This window comes from Metopolophium dirhodum, chromosome 9 (genome assembly GCF_019925205.1).
Source record: "Metopolophium dirhodum isolate CAU chromosome 9, ASM1992520v1, whole genome shotgun sequence".
Taxonomy (NCBI): domain Eukaryota; kingdom Metazoa; phylum Arthropoda; class Insecta; order Hemiptera; family Aphididae; genus Metopolophium; species Metopolophium dirhodum.
Window position 1 is genome coordinate 29,494,311 of NC_083568.1, and position 19,256 is coordinate 29,513,566.

Here is a 19,256-nt window from a genome sequence, read left to right on the forward strand (position 1 = left end):
AGTTATGCAGTATTGTGCACCGCCGTAATATTATATTGTAACTACTGCAACGTCGAAAAAAAGGGTAAAACTAATATTAGAGTTTGGATAATATTTTCGAAATTAATGATATTATATGTTATAACTGCAGCGAGTTGTACCTATGTTGTGGCATTTCTTATTTTGGTCACATTTCGAAATTTTTGATCGTATTTAGGTAATACAATATGATATTACAATATTACTCATTGTCCGTTATCATTAAAAATTAATGTTTTGAATAATATTGCCCGTACATAAGTTGAGTGCATCAAACGTGGTATACCTATGGAGCTTATATTGACATTTTAATTCCTCTTTTATCATACGTATCTCTGCTACATCACTGGACAAGCGCATGTGATTCGGAAAACTTCCCGAGAGATTTCCTATGTGACATTTGACCCGTATAAAAATACCCGACGAGTCTGTTGGTACACAATTGAGACGGTTTTCTAAACAAATATATATAGTATTATTTTCTATTCCACGTCACCGCCACAACCCTTCTCGTTTCACTATATTCACATTTACATATTATTTTACACCTATGTCAGTCTACATAAATGCATTCCTTACATATGTAGTGTACATATACACATATGATTATTGTATGTTTACACAATATAATATATCCGCATTAACCAGCATTATACCTACGTCCTACGCCTATTATGCCGTAGGTACGTAAATAAATATTTGATAAGATATATTTTTATCAGCCGCGTTTTGAATACCTACTCTGATTTATACGACGCCGATATTGCCTTCCTACTCCCGGATGGAGTTTTAGACTGACCGAGCGAAATTTAATGTGGTGATTTTAGAATTAGGTTAGGTGGTGTTTTTTTTTCACTTTTCGGAGCAGTGTGGTTACAATATATTCCGTAAACCAATAATACGCATAAGCACGAAAAAACGAAAACGGATGAAAAAAAAAACCCTTCGCATCGATCGATAAAGGTTGCGTATAAATTTGGAAAAATAAAAATTACACAGACATAGCGTTTTTACACTCCAAACACGATTATTTTTTTTTTTTACCCGTGAAAACCCGCCGACGCGGCACAGGGCCACAGGACACAATAACAAAAAACGAAAAAATCGCGTGGTCGAGAGTGCACCGCGGTAAGTACATTTTAACTAATTCAGTACCTATACCTACCAGTGTGGCGCGAGACTACGAAAGTTTATGTATAAAAAAAAAACCCTCCGAGTGGATTCGCGTGAAAAGTAACGAATTCGGGTGTCGGCCGTCTATGTATGTATATATATATATATATATATATTATAAATATATTATACACATTATACGTGTAATGTGGGTAAACGCACACACGGATAATATATTGTGTGTGGGCAGTGTAGTATAGATGTAGGTACGCTGAACTACGGAGTTTTGATCGAAAAATTCGTCATAAAACACGGTCTAAACAGTGCCATAATAATAAATAACAATGTACTGTAATAAAATAAAGATAATAATATATGATGTACGGCGATAATAAACGATTTACCATAAGCCCTTTACACGCGCACTGATTTATATTATTATTTTACTGCAATAGTGTTATTATATTATGTACATAATATTTATACGGCAAAATATATTTTACGTATATAAAACACACATACACACACACACACACACACACACACACACACACACACACACACACACACACATACATTATACGTATATTATGCAATAAGACATGCGTGTGTGTGTGTGTAGAACAGCTATTGAATTCGAATGGATGGCATTTACTTTTTAGTTCGTTCACGCCAACGTAATAATATTATTGCCATCATATACACTATACAGCCTCCTCGTATTTATTAAAACGGACGATTGTAAACTCCGCCAGTTTTATTTTCTCACCTGTAATGGGTATATGGAAACTCCGCCAGTATTAACGCCTTCCTTATGTAAAACTAAATGATATTTCTCTACTAAGTAAACTCAAAAATTCAAAATGAAAAAAAAAAAATGATCGTGTTAGGTAGAGCCATAAATACTAAACAGTTATAATAATGGATTTATATTAGACTGAATGGTTTGAATATCTACAAATTGTATCTCATAATTTAAGTTCACAGTTCAAAATATTATAAGCATTATAATTTATAACATTTATAACATATAATGTCTTGATAATACATATTTTTTGATTATTAGTTATTACAATAATTATCTGTCATTATTTTTTAACATAATACTGGCCATTGCAATTTGTATGATTTATTCGGACAATTATTATTTTTATGTTTAAGTTTTTATATTTTTTTGGCATACATATACTTATTTAATAAGGATAGTTATTATTATAAAATTATGATTTTTCGTTTAATAATAATAATCTATACCTATATTATATTAATTGTATATACCTAGTCTATACTGTTGCTTGATTTTTTTCACTGACGGAGTTTACATGAACTCAATTTTACCTGATTTTTGTCACTGGCGGAGTTTACATGAACCCAATTTTACCTGTTTTATTTTCCTGGTTGAGTTTATACTAAATAAAGGTTCTCGTGGCAGAGTTTACATGCGCCCATTAAAACGACCACTGTATGCGCGCGCAGCTGCAGCAGGGCGGTACTGCAATGATATTCGCCAAGTTGAATTTGAACTTTTATGTTATAATTTTTTGACTTATCATATCATTCGAGTTATGACTTTCGTAATTTTTAAGCGGCTGCATTGACAGCTTAAAAACCATTTTTTTATAATCTCTTTAGGTAGTATAATATTTATACCATTTGATAAGGGACGAGTGTCATTGGTGACACGAATTCAGCTTCCTATTCAGACGAGAATCACAATTTTTCCTGTGAATTGTTGAGCAGACGATTTTTTTCTTTCGGATGAAACTAAATCGAAGTTTGAACGAGTATTTATTATTATTTATTTATTTCAGCGTAATTCAATTATTATAATACAAGAATAACAATAATATTATTAAGAGCTGATATGTATACCAACTAAGCTAAGGTCGTATCTGGTATACCGCGGAGTTCCTATAGATAAATATACCATATTCATAAATAGTCATAATATGTAAAATTCTCATCAAGGTCATTAACTATTTTACTAATTGTTTTTTTTATATGAGTTGTATTAATTATATCATTGGTTTTATTAGACTCTTCACGTCATTTCCCAATTTTTTTAATATATAGTCTTAACCATGTAAGGAGTACTTCTTGAACTGGTTAATGTTGCACCAAGTGGTTTTACATACTTTCCTGTTCTCCTATATATTATTTCTACAACATTTAATATGCACGTTTGTATGGATCTTATGAGAATTTGTTTATTGTATAATTTATATTTTATAGATAGATAGTATGTTTGTGTGGCTAAATAACTCGACTGATGGATACGTCAACGGAAGAGAGTAAGCTTCTTTTATTATATTTTTTGTATGTCTGTTGACTCTTCAATTTGTGTCATTTGTGTATAGTGTCTTAATCAATTAACACAACTTAGGTTTAGGTATAGTAAGTATAATAATCCACATTAATGTTTTTACAACAAACATACGAAATGTACCTGATATTTAGTTTAGTGTAGTTATCATATTCGCTCGCACTAGGTTCATTTTTACAAATTGTAAAATGCTATAAATTATGATATATAGGTACATCAATATCTATTGATATACATCATTTTAAAACCATCAGAGCCTCCAACATTTTTAAACCTACTATCATTGACTATTTTCCTGAGTGTACAAAGTTTAATAATTCAGAAACTAGTCAAAAACTATTCGTTAAAATGTCGATTTATATTGGTTTATTAAAATGTTTAAAAAATCATCTGCTCATTAATTTACAGGAAAAAGACCAAATGCGTGATTCTTATTTGAAAAAAAAGATGTTTAAATATTGCCAGTTGCCACGTCATTACATTTCTCAAACGACTTAAAGTATGGAAGAAAATAAAAATATGGTCTTGAAGTAGGTATATTATAAAAATCAGAATTTGAATAATGTAATAATTACTAGAGGAAAAAACGAGGGAGAGGATCACTCAATATAATATTAATTATTATGTATTATGTTATACTGTCTTTTCTTTCTTGTATTTTTTTTTTTCTTTTTTTCTTCTCCTTCATATTTAATGTATCTATATACAAAAATTTCTAACCCTGTATAGTATTGTATAGCATTAATGTCGTCCAATGGCCATAGTCGCCGCGGATATAATATAATAAAAAAAAAAAAAAAAAAAAAAAAATTATTATGTGCTATGGCTATGGGATATAAAGAAGTATATCTTATCAGTGTGTAATGTTTTAGTATGATTTCTTTTAGGATTTTTCTTTTTTCAACAATATTCTAACACCAATTATATTATAATAATCAAATTCGGAATATGCAGCAAGTTATAACTGTGGCGAGATGGTTTTCTTTAATCTTTGAACGTATTTTATTTTACAAATTATTACGTACTATTACAACTGTGTAGCTTTTAAAAATTTGTTATATCGGAGTCAGACATTTTGCAATTTTCTTACCTACTTATCTTCGATGATTATTATCATGCAGTGATTTTTCTGATTGATTTTCTTACGTATAATACCTAATAATTATTAAAAAGAGGAATACATATTTCATATTATGGTGAAGTACTTATGGCGAATGACGAAATAATAGGAAATAATTTCCCATTAGAGCTGTTGTTGTTTGATGATAATATGGTAATTTAAATGGTAGCAGGGTATTCATGAATCCGAATAAATCCGATAAATGAAAGAAAACCATAATTAATATAAATAATGTATATCTCACTATCCAGAGATACAGATATTTAGTGCATTAAAATATTAAATTTAACTATAATTTATTCAATATACATATATAGCTAGTAGGTATATTTATTAGAATAATTATTCATAGCAAATTTAATGGCCTCGGGCAATCATAAATAATACGTTTTATTCACATAGGAACATTTTAATCTTGAACCAATTATTATATCATACAACTTGATATCCTCAGTATAAATAAATTGTTTTTATAAACCATCGTATGTATGTAGGTAATTTACTCGAACGCAATAATATTTCTTTGTTGATGTGTTAGTGATTTTACTCTTTTGTTGGCCAACAATTTGTTAATATTAAAAAAAAACATTAACCACAATTAACGTGTAGGTGAATACATCTCGTCTATAATTATTATTGTAAAATCAAAAGCAGATCGTATTTTAATTAAACATCATCGAAACAGCGAGATCAGTTTATAACATAATATATTATAGGTATACCTAGTAAAACAGGTTTTTGCTCGTCGGTTTTCGTTGCTTAAAATTGCACATAACATTGGTAGATGTATAACATTTATGGTATATTAATAATAATAATAATAATAATACATAGGATAGGTCCTGAACAAAAAATATTAATGTTTTAAGTACACGCAAAAATATGGTTAAATTACGCTCCAGGAAAAAAGCGTCAAGCACACCAAGACGACCTATTATAATAGATCTATTTTATTACATAATATAATTGAATTATTGAAGTATACGTGAATATTATAATATTATACCTGCGTACACGTTATGTGAAATTTTGCACGCGTGTTACAGACAACGGATGGATTAAATCTGGTGTTAACTCGATGTATATCAGAAGTTATCTTTTGAGGAAATCAGAATTATTGTTACGTCAGCTGCCCGCAAGAACAAAAAAAAACTTGTCAAAATCAACGATTAATCATAGATCGATCGACTGGATTTTAATATTAATGTACTAAGGTACTAAGGTCTGTAGTATTGGGTTTATATCAGTTTTTTTTCTAAACTATAATGCGTTTTTCCAATACTTAGACAAAAAGTATTTACACGACAAATTAAAATAGGTTGCAAAAATATGGTTAAATTACGCTCCAGGAAAAAATCGTCAACCACACAAAGACGACCTATTATAAATTATAATAGATCTATTTTATTACATATGATTGAATAATTGAAATACATATACATGAATATTATAATATTATACCTGCGTCACGTTATGATGTGTAATTTTTTACGCGTGTACAGGCAACGGATGGATTAAATCTGGTGTTAACTATCGATGCATATCAGTGGTTATCTTTTGAGGAAATTTAATTATCGTTACAAAAAAAAAACGTTTCGTTTAATTATTGCGCATATTTTGTCAAAATCGACCATTGATCATCGATCGACGGGATTTTAATATTTATGTACAAAGTTCAGTATTGCGTTGATATCAGTTTTTTTTTTTAACCATAACGCGTTTTTCGAAGTCAAAGACGAAAAGTACTTACACGACAAACTAAGACATATAGGTTTTGATTGTGAACAAGAATGTGACGAATTCACTTCGGATGATGCCTACAGAAACACTATAGGTATGATGGAAAATAAAATACAACTTTTCTGGAAAATCACAAGTGTTTGGGTTCTGCTAACGTACGGCAATTTTGTTTTCTATAGAAATCTAAAAAAACGGAATTTAACTTTTCCCTTGACACTTGTCTTGTCAATTGCATTTTTAACGATATGTTGTGTTATTGCTTAGGTCGTTAATTTTTACCCCCGCGAGTAAAAATATCAAATATAGGTGTGAAATAGATACTTTACAGCCGAGTACATAAATGTACAATACACTTAAAAAATTCTATTTCGGTTAGTTCAGGGTCCGATTGGTCGATCTTTAGAGGAATATTCGTCGACCGTATTAAAGATTAATATTATACCAATACCGTGGTTGATCACGTGAGCAATCTTAAGTACACTTTTACGCTTTCTTCATAAAATAAAATATTTTATAGCGAAGAAAAACGTACGATTTTCCGATGGAGAAATAATAAAAGAAGAATATTATTAAACAGTTTATTACTATGCTGCGTGTAGTTATTATATACCTAAAAAATAGTGGTCGATCACCAGATAGTTAAAATGTTTAATGTAACTCACTTGTAGCCTGTTGGGAAATGTTGGTGACTCCTGAGTTAGTGGCAAGTATTTTGGTTTAACTTAATACATTTAAAAACATTTCAATAATATTTTTGCTTTGGTTTTGATTTAAAATTAAAAATTTTAAATACTGCAGTATCGAATTCCTCTTATTATTATTATTTATATTATTTCATAATGATTTTGTGTACTAATTAATTATTGTTGTACCCATTCGGAGTAGGATATTTCAAAGATCTTAAATGGAACCAAGTCCTACATTTAGTTATATAATAAAATTAAAAATTCCATAATAAATTAGTTTAATCTATGAACTATATAGTTAATCATACTCATTGTTATTGCTACTATATTTCTGTTTATGTCATTATCATTTATTTTGATTAATTGATATTCGTATTGATATGTGTAACTATTGAAAATGGGTCTTTATCGACACGGTGCTTAAAAATGAGACCATTTCGCCGAGATGAGCTTGAAATGAGTAGTTATTAATAATGTAAACATTTTACCTCGGCGTATTGTCTTTGTTATGACTTCAACGGAGATAGAATAGTGAACGACGGCTCGATGCTTATAAATGCGACTCTACTATAAGCCATTTGTGATCCAAAATTAAATAATTAAGTATGTCAGCAAAGTGCAAACCAATGGCTGACGTCACGCGCCAAGTATTGTTTTTACCAGATGCACGAGAAACGAGATTAACTCATTCTGCTAACTTACCTAAATAATTATTTCTATCAAAACATTAAATAGCGAACGACTGAATGTTTGGTAATATCACCAAACTGTCACGATGTTAGGTATAATCAACTATAATTAAGTCTAAGAGGACGACATAATTATTTATTGTTGAAAACTTAAAAGTCAAAATATTAGAAAGTCGCAAAGCAGCAGTGCTATAATTGGCTAAACATATTATAATTTGTATTATAATAATGGTACTATAGATATAGCTGGCTTTCTGTGCAGGATGTATCGCAACCGGATTTTTTCAATAATTTAATTGGAAGTAAAGAAGGAATTAGGTTTACCTACCAAGAGTTTGACTTATGGAAACAACATTATTTTATAATATTATATAAATACATAATATATGATCAGTATTAAAACAGGTAGGAAACTTGGGAACGAAACAATTATAAAAGCAAACCCCCTCACCGAGATAATCCCTTTTCGTGTCTTCGTTACCTAATACGTGCGGTGTCCCCGTCCCGTTTATAAATTAACCAAATTGAAGTTTTCGCATACCGTTCTAATTAGGAGTAATAATATTTTACTCGTAGTCGTCGTACATATTACGATAATATCATATATTTTGGTCTCGCCCCCACTCCTAGAAGTACACCTATAGTTATACGCATTCATGTCTCTGATCATAGTGCGACCTGCCGACGTCCTGGGAAATTGTTACGATTTTGAGTTATACGTCCCCCCCCTCCCGCTTTCATATGGTCTCGCCCTCGCGCCTATTCACAAAAGTTCAAAATATTAATTTTTTTATTTGATTTGTGTGATGACTGATATGAATCATAGACATTGGACTTTTTATAGTAACGTTCCCTGGTTTTAGTCAAATAGAATTTACAACTATCATTATTCAATCAACAATATTGTATTATTTTTATAATTACTTATAAATACCTACATGGTACATAATACATACATAATACGTTTTATGAAGAGTAGGCAGGTAGTATTGTAATTTTATTTTATCAAGATTAATCCTACATAAACCTGTAATTAATTAGCATAGTAATAGTTAAGCGTTTAAGAATTTCACAATGGTCAATTATATATATATATATATATATATATATATAGGTATCGGTCATTTTAAAAATTGTTTAGAATTGTGTGTCCCCCTTTTGGACGGGTAAAATTATGGTCACACTACATAATATTATATACGTGACCTGAACGAATTTCAAATTTCCATCCACCCCAGCAACACACATTATATTATTATGGGTATTATATTATAGTTTGATGAATGCACCACGATGACTGTGGGTACATCGATTTATCATCATAGACTATATAGTTAATAATTTTTTTGTACTCGAGCTATGGTTATGCCAAATATAATATTCATTATGGCACCTGTAGTATCGTTAATGCGCCATTATTAAATAAATTACCTGCCGATGTTATATTTTATTTTTTTTATTGACGTTTTAACTTTTATAACACGTTTTTACATTATCTATATATATATATTATATGCGTCGTATACCATATTATTCAGATTACCACACTGTAACATATTATTACAATATGAATGTATAAGTACGTGATAATGTATTGAAATTGGATTTTGGTTAGGTACTTAATTCAAATTTCGGGACATTTTAGTAAATTATCAAATACCGTATAATATGTATATTATTATTCTTATCGAAAAGCAACGTAAAAATACATCTGAATTATCTATTAAATAGTGATATCCGCATAATTTATATTTTATTTTATTACTTTTGCAGTACTATTTCATCTTTCTGCTCATTCAACGGTCATACCTAATTATATTAATGTGTTTGGTTAAGCGTTTTTATTATTCAGATAAACAATCCGTAAAAATGTTTAATGTATAAGTTGAATACTACTTGATTTGCACGACAACGAGAAAATAAGAAGTAACCCAGCGGTTGCACTTTATATGAATATGGTCTTACGAGTATTGACAAGCAATATACATCAGCAAGCAATATCAAAGAAAACGGCAAGTTGGTGGTACCCTGCAACGTTTATAAGATTTTTACGTATACGGATGATACATCATGCACAATACTTTAATGTAAGATGACTATGCAGCAGGGACACGGAGAATATTACAATATCATACAAAATATGTTATGAGTCATGGCCCCGTTTCCGGTGTGTTTTTTTAAAAATAAATTATGCCGAGTATAGTGCGCGTGTTACCTTACAAAATAGAAATAACGACTGTGCGACAAGGTTTAAATGGAATCGGTTCCAGAAGGATTTAAATAGGTTTAGGTACGTCGAGGAAAGCATGGAATCGGGTTTAGGTGTGTCATTATAATAATTTGCAAATACACGTGTGTACAGTTACAAAATCGTGAATTTATTATTAACAGAGTTTTCATTTACCAAAAATACAATAATAATAATTTGATGTGTTCACGTGAAGATAGTGTAGAGTATAAAAAAAAAAAAAACTTAAAAGCTAACAAAAAAATTACAAAAAAGGTGTTTTTTTTTAGCCATTTTCCTCCACCTCGTCGTTGGGCGAGGCGGGAGAGGAGTTGCGGGCGTGACGGTGCCGAGAAACGAAATTTCTTTGCGCGAATCAAAGTCCACCGGTTTCGTTTGACGTCGGGCGGCAAACGGATCCGACGATCCTCGGTAACGTCGCGCCCCCCCTCCGGGGACCGTTTGACCAATTCGGAGGGGAGCCTGTACAAAACTCGACGGAGAGTCATAAACACGCGTTTATTAACATAGTAATATTATTGTAATATCGTATTCGTTTACGCACGTCATACTACAACACGAGTGCGCGAAGTTACGCAATCACGTGACATCGCACAATTATTATCATAGTATCGTATCGTACACGAACGCGACATTTGACTTTTACATCCGGTACCTAAAAACAACGTAGCAGCGTGATGGGGGTAAATTGAGACTTGTGGGGCAGATCGGCGTTCACGGGGGTGGGTTTTTTTTTTGGGGGGGGAGGGGGATGGTATAGAGTTTTCGTGGAAATATACTTTGGCGGGCCCGTCGCTTGTTTACAAAGCGTTGGCTGCTGGCACGTTGGTGCCGGCGACGCGGAAACCGTTGACCGGGTCGGAGACGTAGTTGTAGTGTTGGACCTGTCCGTTGGCGTCAACGTACGAGTAACCTCCGCGGGTCACTCCGTCGAAGGTCTTCACTTCGGCCTTGGACGAAGATCCGCTGTTGTAACCGTACGAGTACTGACCGAACTCGTCTTGGGAGTGGTATTGGCTGTGCACCGGCGAGTACGATCCGGTGGCGAATGGGGCGGCGTAACCGTAAGACGGGACCGGGGCGGCGGCGTATGCGTAGGACGCGACCGGGCTGTAAGCGTAGGACGCGACCGGAGCATGGGCCGGGACGGCGGCGTACGACGGGTAAGCGGCGTAAGCGGCGGACGGGTGGTAACTGTACGAAGCGACGGAGGAGACTGCTGGGGCTGGTGCGGCGGCGGCTAGAACGGGTGCCGGTGCGAAGTGGCTGACGTAGTCGGCGGCGGGTGCGGCGGGTGCGGCGGGTGCGGCGGGTGCTGCGGGTGCGGCTGGTGCTTCGGCGGAAACCTGGACGACGGCGTCGGATGATGGTTCGTCTTCGGCCGGTGAGGCGTCTGCGGCCTTCTTAGCCTCGTCGTAAGCGATCTGGTGAGCTGCCTTGGCGGCCGCCACTTCAGGGGTGTCTTGCACCTGCTGCGGGATCTCGGACTGCTGGTAGACGATCGGTTCGGCGACGGCTTCTGGGGCCGGGGCGGCGGCCTTGACTTCGATCACGGACTCGACGGCTGGGACGGCGTGGACGACGGGCACCTCGACCGCGGGGACGGCTGGGGCCACAGGCAAGTTGGTACCGGAAACGCGGTAACCGTTCTCGTCGGACACGTATTTGTATTGCTGGAGAACGCCGTTGGGGTCGACGTACGAGTATGCGCCTTCGGTCAGACCGTTGGCGTGCTTGGTCTCGGATTTGCTGGAGAATCCGTCGTTGTAGCCGTAGGCGTACTGTCCGAATTCGTTTTGCGTGTGGTATTGGCTCTTGATCGGGCTGACCACGGCGGCGGGGGCCGCGTAGTAACCGCTGTAGTATTGTGGACCGCCGAAGTATAGGGATGGACTGGCCGAGCACATGGCTACGAACCCAATTACAACAACCTGTGAACAAATCGAATCGTTTATGTAAAAGCAAATTTCAACACTCCGTTAGGTATACAAAAGGTTAAGTTATGTGGCATGTTCGACTTTTTGAACGGTGGGGGGAGGAGGAGGAATGATTTTTGTAATATTATCAGACCACATTATACCAAAAATTAATTAATTAACATTAATTCTGTGTAATAGAGAAATATTTATATAAAAATTAGGTATATTTTGTTATTGTATACCGGAATCAACTTGACGCAAATCAACCCGTAAATATGCGTTTATTAATTTATCACGTAACTTATTCGTACTGCAGCAAACCAATCAAACGAATGATGACGTAAAGAAAAATATCTTATTCGTTATCAAACAAGTTATTAACTTATATGAAATATAAAAATCATACGGAAAAAAATATTGATATTATGATATGGTATTTTTCGACGATAAAATCCGCAATAATATTACATGAGAAATAAAAGGCAAATGGGATAATATTAGACACTTCCCACTGCAAGCATGTATGTTAGGTTAGGAGGTACCGGTAACCGGTATATGTACACGATATAAAAGTACCTACACAATATATGTGTATGGGGAATTCGGACTGCGCTGTAGTGCTGAAAAACGCGATCGATTTTCTCAATTATATTATACTGCAGTACAATAATACACAGTAAATTGCAGTGGCGACCAGTCGGACAAAACGGTATATTATATTAAATATTTTATTATAATTACTCGTATGTGTGCGCGCGACGTGCGAAATGCGCGCAGTACAGTAATATAGTGGCCCAGATTTACAATAATACACATATATAGGTACGCTCACAATCGCACACATCGTCGGAACTCAATCGACGGCGACGATTCGGACGTGCTAATTTGGGGGGACTCCCATTGTGGAAGCGTATATCATATTATTATTATATATTGTCGAGGGCTTATATTATTATAGGTACCTATATATGATATATCGTATTATTATTTAACGGCAGCACAACAGCCGGGCTAGGATTGTTTACTGATATCGCGACGGCAAACGACGGGAGTGGATGTCGTCGGACGTGCGATTCGCGATTTTCCAAAGGTCTATTATATTCCGCGCGACCGACCGGACTATGCGAACACAATAATAATACGTAATAATATAATAATAATATGTGTACCGGTATGTCTTTGTGTTGTGTATATTGAAAAACGAATTTTTTTTTTATTTCGAGTTCAACACACGCTATCGCGCACCGAATTCGCCGTTTGATGATATATATATATGTAATATTATATATAGGTACGAAGCACTCGTCTTCTCGAGATAAAGAATGAACTGCCGCGTACACACGTAGAAAAATGTCCGACAATTATATTCTCGCCCATATCAATTATAAGTATTTTTTTATCCGTTCCATCACGCTCGCTCAATAGACTGCTGCAGAGCGTGCGTGATGTACTACGTGACGGCTATTATATTATTATTGTATTAGAATATTATCATCTGATGCACAAGCCGATGTCTGCCGTTTAAGCGCCGAACAACATTTTTTAATGGTACAAATTTTTTTCCCGAGCTTTTGCGCCGCCGCGTTCCCGTGTGTTATATTATTTAGATAGTTAATGTGAGATTTCACAGCGGGTGTATAATATATTATATGTTTATAATATCGTTCGGTCGCTTTCCAATATATAGGTACCTATACGGTTCTACGGTGTGACCCGCGGCTGCAGCAGATCCGGACTTGCGACCTAATGCTCGTGGCATTTGGGTAGAAACAATCGCGCTGGGGGTATAATATTATCGATATTATTGTTATATTTTATTTTATTCCCTTATAATATTATATCGTTTGACCGACATTCGAATCGGGACGGTATATACTACTGGGAAAAAATGCCATCGGACCTGCAGACGAGATTTTCGCCATCGCACGCGGTCCTATACATTATAATATTATCATAGTGAAAACGCCACCGTACGTTAAAGTCTCCGAGGCTATAATATCATATTATTATACTATTATTATTATTATTGTTTTTGTTACAGTCGACCGTTTTTCAATACGCATCCTAGTCATAATATGTTTTAATTAATCACACACATTTGCGCATACGTGCATACACGTTTCGATGTTTAATAGGACTTTCAGTTCATTCGCATTATTATACACACACACACACATAGTTTCTTCCGTCGCCACAGGCACACCGTGACAAATAGATCAATCGTCATTGTCGCATTCGTCGCGGCTGCGTCTCGTCCGCGATTCAATGGACCCGTCGTGTATATAGATGGTTTTATAATGTGTATACGATTCGCGGCCGGGTCATACGATTCCACTACGGTGGCCCTTATTCTCTTGGTTCAACAAGTAGTTATTATTGTAAATTTTTTTTCGATTTCGTATAATAGGCGTATATATAATTCGAGAAAAAGATACGGATGGACATAGAAAACCGCAACAATAATAATATAATGATATTATAGTATATTATGATGTATCATAATAAGCAGGCGTAGGTATAGTACCTGCAGCCAACGCGGTGGTCGTGTAAACGTTTTGTCGTCGTCGTCGTCGACGGATATAGTTTTCAAAGCTCGGATTCGACACGAAAAACCAATCCGATTCGGAAAATTTTGATCGTATTCGAGTCGATTTAATACCGGACGAACGACGGTAATATTATTACGCGGGTACCTGACTTACTATATATTATAATACACGTAAACGTTATGTCGTTGTACTGTGGAAACACGCGGTCGAATGCTGGTCGGTTATTGCGGGTTTGGGGAGCGCGATCTCCGTAGACGATCTAATAATTGAATCGAATTTATCTCGCGTATAATATCTGAGTCTCGATAACAATCACGCGTTATTCATTATTATTATTATTATTATTATTACGATACCGACGGATCGGCCCTGTGGTTTCGGATATAATATTTCCGAGCCGATTGCACACGACGTGTATATAGGTGCACGATCAGGCTGTGGATAATCGTGTGTATGGGCGACCGATGATGAGGCGATTCGTCACGCCACGGAACGTTCGTTCGTTTCGACCGACCTCCCAAAAAGCGCGTCAACTGCATGTTAATAGGTTATTTGTATTATTATTATATTACACACTCGTTTAGATGTATCGCGGGATGAATGATAATCGAAAACGGCATTATAATAATATGTCGTTCGCTTTTTAATCGATGGCTGTAAAGACGGACCGAAATGCTTTATTGTTGAAATTGAAATCGAAAAAATTAAACACGAAATAATGTATTAATTAATATTCATCGCTTTGGGTATTATAGGTACCCGCATACATTTATTTCAAAGTGTAATTTATATCATATATTTAAGTCCAAATGATGTGAACAAACAAGCTTTATAAATATGAATAGTTATTAATATTATATTTTATTATAAAATAAATATTGTTTTTAAAAAAGTTTTTTTCTTACAAATTTAGATTTTTTGTTTTACATATACCCCACTTGAAATATTTTTAAATATTTTTATTTGGTTTAAACTATTATATATATATATTAGCTTACATTTAATTTATTGCCAATGAATAACACTAAAAATGTATGACATCCTAATAATAACATATTCTAATAATGAATAACAGAAAAAGGCGATAAAATTTTAATTTTAATAATATTCGATGCAAAAGTTATGAATTTGTTTTAAAAATATACATTTAATTGTATTGATTTTTCAAATATTTTCGTGGAGTTACGACTTATTTAAAAATATTATTGACCTAAGATTATTTATTCAAATTTAAATGAAAAAAATGTCTATTATAGTTTTGCACTAGATAATAATATGTAAATTAAGATTAAATTATGGGTTTACAAAAATGTATTTAATATAAACGGCTGATGGTTATAACTTATAAATAGAAATAATACATTTTATTATCATATTATTATACTTATTTTGTTAACGTGGATAAGTGTTTTAATCAAATGTCCAATTTGTCTACACAGTTACATGATGTGTTTTAAATAAATTAACACAAGTAGAGAAAAAACGAAATGTGCAAAAAGAGGTGTTTAAAACGACAAAGAGTAAGTTTATTTTAAAAATGAAGTTCAGAACGTTAAATGTAAATGTTTATAAATAAAATGAAAATTGTATAAACACTATGGAACTTTGCGATAAACGACAGGTGAACTCTGCCTTTCCTCTGGAAATTTAAATAGTGTGGTATGCGTCTAATATAATATTTTAAGAACATATAACATGAAACCGCAGCTCAGAAAGGTCCAGCCAAGTCATTTAATGGGCGCCTACGAACCCAAAAACCTACGGGTGTGGGTATTATTAAAACTGCTAAGACTTAAACTAATATCATATAATATTATACAATTTACTATAGTATTATTAGTTTAGAGTATAGAACGTCTCATAAAAAATCAAAAACGATTTTGATTTATTCGGCGAGTTTTATGGAAACGGCCGGGGAGACGACGAGAGGCGCCGAAAAATATTCGTGAAAACATTATTACGATATTACAATAAATTATATTATTTAAAAGCGACGTGTCGGATTATTCAAAGTAGGTACCGACAGTGTCTGATGGACGAGAAGACAGGCAGAGTAGTGTAGAAATACGTTAAAAAATATGGAAATACGCTGAGACAATTAATAAAATTATCAATATACCATGTGGGTATAGGTACTCACCAGTGGAGACATCATGATTTCGGATGGGTTGGTGGTGACTGTGGTGGTGTTGTACTAGGCGAACGGATCGAACTCGGTCGGTTCAAGCTGCTACGGTTTGGTACGGTGCTTCGGGACGAATGGTGAGGAGGACCAGACGTCGGACGGTTTATATACCGCGCGGGACCGTGGCAGTCGGCGCGCGGCCAATGTCATTGCGGCGGCGGCGGCGGCGGCGGCGGGTGGCATCGGACCGATTATTGTTCCTTTCGCCCGAGGCGGCGGCCATTATCGTCGCGCGATCGCTCGTCCGTCCCATCGCGTACGCATCGTCCTCGGCAGCCGTCCCGCAGTACCGCGACGGCGATAGCTGCTGCTCGCTCGTCTTCCTTCTTACGGGCCGCCGCCGCAGTCGTCAAGGCCACCCGCCGGACAGCGCCTACGCCCTGCCGCCGTCACGTAACCCGATACGACGCTGCTTCTGAGCATCGTCCCGGGACGCTCGCGCGAGACCGTTTTTCGATCAATCGCGTCTGAGCAACCGTCGCAGTCGTCGCGCGGTAACCGCGGAACATCACGCACGGTTACCGTTGACCGCGTACAATATTATCTTCCCCATGTCACGTACCACCTAACAAGATAATATTATTGTATTAAGAGGATTGTCGGCGCACTATTTGTTTTACCGCGTGCAACATGGACAAAACGAATTAACGCAGAATAATTTTTTCTATGTTTTTAAGTAATCTTAGAGTAAAACCATTACAAAAAAGATAGAGAATAATATTTTTGAGAGAATGACACATCGATTTAATATTTTATTGTTATTTCGCTTTGTATTCGACTTTCAAAATAAACAAAAAAAATTTTGTAAATTTAAACTATGTTTAAATTGTTTTGAGACAAATCGAGATGTCATTCCCTCAAAAATATTACTCTCTATTTTTTTTTGTAATGGATAATTTTACTCTTAGATTACTTAAGATAACATAGAAAAAATGATTCTGCGTTAATGCGTTTTGTCTATGTTGCGCGTAAGCCAGAGAGAGAAAACAAACAGTGCGCTTAATATCCTCTTAATATAAAATTATATTTTCACTGTTATACCAGCAGCTCGTACCAGAATGTCGAGCAGTGTCGCGCGTTTCGTATTTTTACCCGGAGAGAGTACCTACAAATAACATGGCAGTAACGTGTTTGTTCGAGTCGATTCGGTTTTTTTTTTTGGTTTTTTTGGTAAACAATTTTTGAAAATTCGTACCTACTGGGATGGCCACGTCGTCGGTTGTTTTTGAAAAAAAGAAAAATTTTAACGTCATGTTAATTTGTGTTCGACTCGAGATGGCCGTTCCGTAGTCATTTATTTCCAAAGTTAAAGCATTAGGTAATTCACAACACTTCAATATTATTATAATAACTGCTGATTTACCACCACGGACGATCATGGATGAGTCGTGGAATTTCTGATAAACTTAAACAAAATACATTGATACTGACTACTTTACTATCAATAAATGACGTTTTTTTTTTTTAAATAATCAAAAATTATGACAATCAGTACAGAAAATCTGGTTATTATAATAAACAAAAACTAAATATACTTAATCTGTTAAAAATTAAAATATATTTTGTACCTATATATGCTTCACGCAGTCTTTTTTGTTTGACGACGTTTTGCCTCAAAAAATAAATAATTGTATATTTTCCATCTCTTGAAAAAAATAAAATCTATACAAATCCTATATGTATATATATTTCAAATATTTATTAAATTACACGAAAAATTAAAAATTAAATTTTTCAAACTAAATAAGTCAACGCGTAATTATATTATTTAATAGTTTGAAGAAAAAAATAATAAACGTGGTGGAACAGGAAAACCAGCTTATAACTTTATAAATTATATTTAACTCATTTTACTTCGAGATCTGAATAATATTATATAATATACATAATATTGTTATTGTTTATTTGTCGTGATCGATATTTTAATATTACATCGTAATGTGTTATTAAAATATGTTTAGGCGAACCTGAAATAAATCGTATCCCGAGCACCTATATACTATAATATACTAGGTACCTATTACAAGGCTGGACCATGGACGATTCTCGATTTAGTTAATATTCGACTGCGGTAGACTTGTTTTTCAACGATTTCAATAATTCACCGGATACCGAATAAAATGATTTATGTCAATATGTTTTTAATTCTACTTTTTTATTTCGCCGAGCGTTTAATCTATATAATATACTAAGCTATTTTTTTTTCCAACTGGCTGTTGGTACAGAAAAAAAAAATAATAACAAAAACAATTACGCACGTTGTAATAACAATATTATTATATTATCATACATATATTTTTTGTTTAGTCTTGAGTTGCATATTACAATATAGAAGGTAATTTTTGTTTTTTTATTTAATTTTTTTTAGTTTTGTAAATTAATTTTAAGGTCTTTTGTATATTTTATAACCCTTGGGCCCTCTGTGAAAAATGTATGATGCGTGGTAAAAAACAATAACTTATCTAACTTAAAAAGTCCATTTTTTGTCTTAATAAACTGTAGATACGGCCCAATATACGAGTAACATTTGAATGCGCAATAATTATATTTTGATGGAAAATATGTTTCGTAGATATATATTATACGTTCGAAATTCGTTCTGTAAATATGTTTTATTCTATGTTTTTATTATAATTTTTTTTTTTAACAGCGCGTGTTCACATTAT

General features: G+C 34.3%; 1 protein-coding gene across 1 annotated transcript; it reads right to left on the minus strand.

The window, feature by feature from the left end:
* Window positions 1-10,046: 10,046 nt before the first annotated feature.
* Window positions 10,047-16,700, minus strand: LOC132952398 (uncharacterized). Its single transcript, XM_061024692.1, has 2 exons — window positions 16,546-16,700; window positions 10,047-11,868 (listed from the first exon to the last, which is right to left on the minus strand). Exons 1-2 carry the CDS (start codon window positions 16,558-16,560, stop codon window positions 10,738-10,740), a joined length of 1,146 nt encoding a protein of 381 aa, XP_060880675.1. The 5' UTR covers window positions 16,561-16,700; the 3' UTR covers window positions 10,047-10,737.
* Between the last annotated feature and the right edge of the window lie 2,556 nt (window positions 16,701-19,256).